Consider the following 7,881-nt stretch of genomic DNA (forward strand, 5'->3'; position numbering starts at 1 on the left):
TTGCATATAGGTCAAGGAGGTCAAAGTCAGAAGGAAGAGTCTTTTATATAAGAGGTTATTTATAATTTATTTTTAATTGTAAAAAACAAAACTTGAAATGAAAATGCTCAAATACTAGAGGATAGCTGAACAAATTATGATCATATGAATGTGATAAACTATTTATTTAATTATTAGGGATGAAGAATATGATAAATTAAGAGAAACGTCAACAATTTTGTGAGCTCATATAGAGTGAAATAAGCTGAAGTAGGAGAACAATATGCACAATGACTATAGCAATGTGAATAAAGATCCCAATAATGTTCAATTATAATGACTAATCTCAGTCCTAAATAATACATGATGAATCAATTTTCCCTCAATGGGAAAACTTATAGGTAAAGGTTTGCACCTGGCTTTGCTACCTACTTACTGTTCACGGACCAGTCACTTCACCTACTTGACTTCATGCTCTTTGCCTGGTTAATAAGGAGGTTGGACTATATGGCCTCCAAAATCCCTTCCCGTTCTAAGTCTTTGAGCTAGTTCCTATGAATCTATGAATCTGGGAAGGAAACAAGCTGAGTGAATTGTGGATGGGATATCAAAAGGAAATAAGAGAGGGAAAGCCTCTTCACCTGGAGTAGCATTTCATGAAAAGAGGGATTTGTTGAACAGAATATTTGGAAGAAGGATGGAGGGACAAATTAGTTTTGGGGAAGAATCAGTTCTGAACACCAAATATTTATCAGAAGCTCAATTCAGTTAAGCTTTGGGACATATCAGTTAAAATATTGGTCCCATTAAGCCATACATCAGGTAACCAAAGACTATGGTTGCTGACGTTTACGTAGCTTCTAATTGGAAGGAATGGGGCAGGATCTTGCCTGTACAGTTACGGTATCCAGTGATTTCATTTCTGTTATTTTATCCATCCATTGTATATTGACCTCACTGGATCATTTCCAGCACTGGAAGAAGGTTAGTGATGACATTTAAATGACTTTTGCAACACAGGATATCAAAATACATTCAAGGAGTCCAGGTTTTTTTATGGGAAGAAAATCACAAGATAGAAGACTATGCTTTACTGTCATCACAGCATTCTATGTGGGGTTTCCAGCAATGTGACTTCAAAGGCTTTGGCTAACTTAGATTTGGTGATGACTTTTTGGGCAGGAGTTTTGCCAGCCCTCAGACTCAATCCAAACAAAACTTAGGGATGGGAGTGATCTGGACATGAACAATGCCTTCAGAAAGGGGACAGAATGTAATGTTTAAAAGGGACATTGTTCTCTGAGGTCCTTATAAGAGCCGTTGCCCTCAGTCCATGTAGCACAGGTAACATTGACACCATGGCTGCTACCAAGTGGATACTTCTCCTTTCTTCAGTAGCCCTGTTGGGCCTGAGCTCAGCTCAATTCACAGATGAAGGTAAGTGGGGCACACAGAGAATCTATGATTATGTTAACAGGGTTTTGGTGGTGAGTCCAGGCATGATTTGTGTGAGGTCATTTGTGTTAGCCTTCCTCAGTAACTTGGGTACTTTTGTCTTCCTAGAGTTAGATAAATAGGAGGTGATATTCTTGTTTTCCATGTTCTGATGACTCCTCAAATCTCTTTTCTGCCCTAGACTTGAAGCCAAACTCTAATTATTCTTTAAACTCTATTTCTTCTTTGCTTTGGTCATCTATGCTCCTTGCTGTTTCTCATGCACAGCATTCCATACTTTTATCCTGCTCTTCCACCTGCAATACATTTTCTAGTGATCTCTACCTCTTAGAATTCCTAGCTTCTGTTAAAGTTTTGTTTCTGTTATCTCCTGTAGGAAATCTACCTTGAGTTCCTACCTTACTGCCTTCACCTAAGAAATTATTATTTTTTCAATGTTTTGCATTTTATTTTCTATATGCATCTGTATTTCCCAATAGGATTTAAATTCCTCAACCTCAGAGACTGTTGGCTCTTTCTTTATACACTCAGCACTTAACAAAGTGCATGGTACGTAATAAGCATTTAATATAATCTTAATGAATTATCTGGCACAAAGTATTGATAAGACAAGTAAAATTTTTCGACCTCTGATGAAATGTTTCAATTCCTGGGACTGAAAAAAATCTGTACATTGAATAACATATAGATGATTGAATTTATCATTGTCCTTTTAGATTTTGACAATGTATAGACATTCAGTTCAATTCTTCCCTTTACTGCAGCGAGTTCTTCATTCTAGTCAATGTGTTTATTCACTTCTTCTAAGGTACAGATGATCTCTCTGAGATGAGACTGGTCAGGCAGAGACTAATCTATCTTCTAAAGGGTTATGAATTCCTCCTTAGCCATTAGGCCTTTTATCCCAGGTCAAGAGAAAACTGCATCTTCGTAATATCAATAATCAATCACTCAACAAGCAGTGTTTGCTGGAGATTCAAAATGAAATCCATGAAGCAGAATTAGAATGAAACAGTTTCTACCTTCATGGAACTGACATTCAAAACAGAGCTGACATAAAAAGAATTTTTTTGATGGAAAAGAGATCATCATACCTAAACTCATCTAAACATTTCCAGATATGACAGTATTTGGCATCCTGCCCAATAAAATTGGGGTGTTGGAATGAAATTTTCTTCTTCTTCTTCTTTTTTTATCAGAAGTATTTGCAACTTACAGAATCAGCCTAAGTAGAGCAACATAATAATGTCCAACATATGGGATCTCAGGACTCCTAAGTTGCTTTCGTGTTGTACCTCTCAGATATACTGTAATCAAGATATGGAATCATACTTCATAGGGAATAAATCTGGAACTCCTTCTCCCAATGTCAATTAATCTGCCTCTGCTCAACAAGTAAATATCGTAGAGAGTTTCTTGGAGTAGTGAGGTGGTAAGCAATTTGCCTATATCATATGGCCAAATGGTGTCAGAGGTAGAATTTGAACCCAGGATTTTTGACTCTGAAAGCGGTTTTCAATCTACTGTGCCCTTCTGGATCTCAGAGAGATTCTCATCACCATTTTACAAATGAAGAAACTCAGGGTCAGAGAGATTAAATGACTTTCCCCCAGCATAGCTGGCTGGGAGTTCAAAAGCTATGACATGAACTCCAATTCCTTGACTTTATGTCTAGTTTTCTAGGGAAAGGCAACATACTGGGTTAAAAGAAAAGTATTTGGAGTCAAAAGACCTCGGTTAAAATTCTGTCTTTGCCAGTATGACCTTGGCTAACTCACAGTACCTGGCACATGGCTCACAGCTTAATAAAGCTTGTTGACTTGACAATGTTCTTTGAATCCCTCCAGTTTTCCAATTAGAAAGTGAAAGTGCTCCATTAGAGGATCTTTAAGGTATCCTCCAATTCTAAATTCTATGGTTTCAAATCTTATGTGAAAAACAAATATTCTGATAGGCAAAATGTCTTTTAGCATCAGGATATGTAGCTCTCTTGAAATCCTAAAAATGTGGAAAAGGAGATTATTTCCTTCCCTTTGGAGCTGGAGTTATAAGACCCAAGAAAGCCTCTCATACTGGACCAGGGTGAGCAAAAACAAAAGAAAAACTTGTGGACTAAAGTGAAGATGTAGAAAAGTTCATCACTCATTGTTATTTTGTATTTCCCCTCACAAACAAGACTCTGTACAGAATGCAAGTAAGACTGTCAGGTGAAAAACATCCTAACATGCAGCCAAACTTCACTTGGACTTTTCCATTGAAATTGTCTCTTTATGCATCATAAGGTAGAACCTTCCAAGAGCTTTCATATCATAAATTGGGGAGGGTTGTGCTTGAGCCACTTAATGAATCAGTCACTCAGAGAATCAGCTGTTGCGGACGTTTTCTGTGTAACAGGATGAGGCAATTCATGAGAAATTCTTCCCCACTTTTTAGAAAAAACAAATTAGCAATCTTTTCCCCTGTCTCCAAATAAGTCTACGAAACTTTCTTTACCCATTCTTACCCTCTTAAATGACTAGAATGTAAGAGGTCGCTAATAGTTTAATTCATGACCATAAGAAATCTTTAGGATGCAGGTACCAATATTCAAATCCAACCTTTCCTTCCTTCTCTTTTCTTTATTCCCTCCTTCTCCCACTTGATTCTTCCTTACCACAGCCAATAAGACCCCTCTCATTCTAAAAAAGCATTTATTCACCCCAAGCTCTAAGAATTTCATGGGATAGAGCCTTCTTTATACCCCATTGAGGCATTTTACTTTGTACCAAAAAGTCATAGGACCTGGAACATTTTAGATACTTAATAAATATTGACTGATGGACAGAGTTCGTAACTAAGGCAAAAAATATATGATGTAAAGTAAATTCTTTCTTAGTCACATGAAGATTGAATGTCTTCATTTAAACTAAGTAGAAGAGTGGAACTTCATAAGAAATATGTAGGAGCTCTGAATATAAAGAGAACATGTGGGCATTCACAAATGAAGGGACACATATGAATGACCAAGACACATATAGAGGGATAATTCATGCTTTTGATATAGCAAGCTGCCATTGCTTTCTGCTGCTGTCACTATATGGGTTGATGCGAGGCCTGTTCCTTGCCAATCATTTATAGGATCATCCATTACATAAATCCATCCAAGCTTACTCTGAGCCTGGGACAAGCCTGGATCTTTTAGATCCTTATTAGATATCTACCAATTAAATCTGGGTCACTCTCATTCAATTGTACTAAGAAGGTAGCAAAGACTCCATCCTTTGGACAATTAGCCTGTGACTCAAAGCATTCTGTCTGTGTTCATGGCATATCAGGCCTTTTCCTTCATCTGTCTTTTTCATACCTGTACTGTCTCCCCTTAGAGGATGAACAAAATTCAGAAGGACCAGTAGATTCACCAGCACCATTTGACTCCCAGGAAGACGATCAGAACCCTGCCCAGCAACAAGGTGGTAACCAGAAACGTGGACCTCCAGGTGGACAGCAAGGAGGTCGGCAAGGTGGACAGCAAGGAGGTCGGCAACGTGGACAACAAGAAGGTTGGCAAGGTGGACAGCAAGGAGGCCAACAGGGTGGCCCTCCAGGTGACCAATGAAGAGGTCATTCACTCTCCCCACCCCCAAGGTATTTCATTTTTCTTCTCACTGAACCAATGCCCATGTTTGAATATGTACTCGCTGTCAGCTGACGTCATATGTCCTAAAAGTTTTTAGAGCTGTTTCATCTTTTCTATTAGTTTGATTCTTCATCACTCTTCTCACTACTATTTGCTCACCTTTGCTGATCTGTGCACCATTCTCTCTGATAGAGACAGAGAGAGAAAGAAAGAGATGGAGAGATAGAGAAAGAGACAGGCAGACACTGCCACAACTAGAGATAGAGAGAGAGGGAAGAACAGAGAGAGAGAGAGAGAGAGATATCAAAACTTCACCTATTCTTTTCCCTCTCTACTTTATGCTGCCCAGAGTCTCTCTAAAAATTTTGTTGTATTTTCTTTTTAAAGTTACTGTGATATGTGACTTTGTCATTGCCATTGCAATTAGCCAATGAACCAAATCAGGCACAGTTCATCTCCTCTAAGCCTCTTCATTTCTTCTTTCAGTGCATAAAAAGGAAGATGTGCATTCAGGAGGCACCCTTGAAGTCCTCACAGGGACATGGATGTTGGGACAGTAAGTACCTCTTGATCCCTCCATTGTTTCTTTACAGTACCAAGAAATACACTATTAATTAAACGTTGACTCCTGCTTCTCTTGATGGTGTTAGTCATTCAACTTTCAGTGTATTGTGCTCTAGATATAGGGACAGAAGTATGGTCCCCAGGTACTTAGTGCTTTGCTGATTCCAGATTATTCTACAGATGTACAGCACTGACTTGGACTTAGTGGTTTAGTCCTATGTCCCCAAAGTGCACTTTGCTCAAGGTTGGATAAGATCCATGCATATAACAAATATTTTTGATCTCCTTTAAAGTTCATTTTACTTCAAGGATATAGAGAAATATAATGTTCAGAGTTCTGCAACCTCCTCCATAATCTTTAGTCATTCCTTGGAATAGGGTCTAATTTTTTCTCTTTTCCAATATTACTGAGTGGAGCTAAAAATCTAAGAGCAAATCTGCTCACCTCTCAGATCGCTCTCAGTCAGTCAGTGAGCGTTCAGTAAGCACCTAGTAGTGTATGCCAGAGACTGTGGTAAGCACCTAGATATACAGAAAGGTAGAAAGCAAGGATAGCGATCAAAACAAAACCAAAAATACATAATCCCTGATCTCATGGAGCTAACAGTGTAATGGTTGGAGTCATCATTCAAAAAGCTGCTTATTTTAAAAGAATTTGAAATGTAATCCAGACATGACCAGTTTCTAACTGGGAATAGCCAGAGTTCAAAAGAATAGGCAAGAAGCAGGTGTGTTAGGAATCAAGTAGTGGTTTAGTTAATTTTAGACTGAGGAAGACAAATTTGACTCTGCTGTAATAGGCTTTTGTAAATAAGGCATAGATCAACATCTTACACCATACATATACCAATATAAAGGCAAAATAGGTAAATGATTTAGATATAAAGAGTGTGGTACTATAAAAGATTCTGGAGAGCAAAGAATGATTTACCTATCAGATCTATGGAGACAGGGAGAATGTATGACCAAAGGAGACACAAAGAAAATTATGAAATGGAAAATGGATCATTTTCATTACATTAAATTAAAACGATTTTTTACACGCTGTGGCAGAGCCTAGATGGAAGAGTATAGTCAGGGACTCACTTGCACTCTCCCCCAAACCCATCCAAATACCATTACAAATTACTCTAAACAAATTCTAGAGCAGAAGAACCCACAAAAAGATGCATTGAACAAATTCCCAGCCCAAGACAACTTGGAAGGTCGACAGCAAATGTCTGTTGCATAAGGGAGAGAGAGGAGCATCATCCAGTGCAGGCAGTGCCATCACCGACCTTGCCCCAGCAAACCCGGAGCAGAGGCCACTGAATCATTGGCAGCAGTGGCAGTCTCCAGATTTCTTGGCCCACAGATGCCGCCGACAACATAGAAGATCAGCATGAAAAGTCTTTGGACCAGGATGAGAGAGGAGAGCAATCCAACACTGGTTGGCCCGTCTCCAGCCAATCAGGAGTAGGCCTTGGGAGTGACTGAATCTGCAGCAGTGGCTTCCAGAGTTGTCAGTCCACACATTGTAAGGAGGTTGAACAACAAGTCAGAAGAGATTACAAGGGTCCCTTTGCTAGCACTGAGGCAGGACTCTATCGTCTTTTATAAACTTCATTCTAGGTTGCAGTCCTGAATGGCAGTCCCAGGGTGAGAAGGAGCACTAGCAGAGCAGAGCTTGTAACAGCAGTAGAGGGGGGACCCTCCTCACAGTTCCAAGGCAGAAAAGAGTGCTTGTGGTCACTCACAGACCAGATCACAGGCCAGGAGAAGAGTAAACATGTCTCCTTAGATCAGACCACCTTGGAAGAACTGAAAACTTACAGGTACCGAGAAGTCTCTCTGAAAACAGCTGCACAAAACTCCTGAAGCTTGGAACAGTTCACCCTGCACCCTGGAAACAGTGCTCTACCTTAACAAAGGATTAAAAAGTCAAGTAATAGGTTGAGCAAATGAACAAACAGTTGGGGAAAAAACTGATTATAGAAATTTACTTTGGTGACGAGGAAGATCAAAACACACACTCAGAAGACAACAAAGTCAAAGCTCCCCCATCCAAAACCTCTAAGAAAAATAGGAATTGGTCTCAGGCCATGGAAGGGCTCAAAAAGGATTTCAAAATCAAGTAAGAGAAGAAGAGTAAAAATTAGGAGGAGAAACGAGAGCAATACAAGAAAATCATGAAAAACCCAGTCAATAGCTTGGCAAAGGAGACACAAAAAAATACTGAAGAAAATAACACCTTAAAAAACAGACTAGGCCAAATGGTAAAAGAGATC

At 39.2% G+C, this 7,881-nt stretch overlaps 1 protein-coding gene across 1 annotated transcript; it reads left to right on the top strand.

The window, feature by feature from the left end:
- Positions 1-1,216: 1,216 nt before the first annotated feature.
- On the top strand, positions 1,217-5,691 carry LOC110192694 (uncharacterized). The gene is made up of 3 exons (XM_020964041.2): positions 1,217-1,416; positions 4,797-5,058; positions 5,537-5,691. Exons 1-2 carry the CDS (start codon positions 1,338-1,340, stop codon positions 5,027-5,029), a joined length of 312 nt encoding a protein of 103 aa, XP_020819700.1. The 5' UTR covers positions 1,217-1,337; the 3' UTR covers positions 5,030-5,058; positions 5,537-5,691.
- The last annotated feature ends 2,190 nt before the right edge of the window (positions 5,692-7,881 follow it).

Source organism: Phascolarctos cinereus, unplaced genomic scaffold, assembly GCF_003287225.1.
Source record: "Phascolarctos cinereus isolate Bilbo 61053 unplaced genomic scaffold, phaCin_HiC Scaffold_7;HRSCAF=346, whole genome shotgun sequence".
Lineage (NCBI taxonomy): Eukaryota > Metazoa > Chordata > Mammalia > Diprotodontia > Phascolarctidae > Phascolarctos > Phascolarctos cinereus.

Coding starts and splice junctions, on each gene's coding strand:
- LOC110192694 (XM_020964041.2), top strand. CDS start 1,338: ATGGCTGCTACCAAGTGGATACTTCTCCTTTCTTCAGTAGCCCTGTTG. Junction 1,417..4,796: donor AGCTCAATTCACAGATGAAG/GTAAGTGGGGCA, acceptor GTCTCCCCTTAG/AGGATGAACAAAATTCAGAA.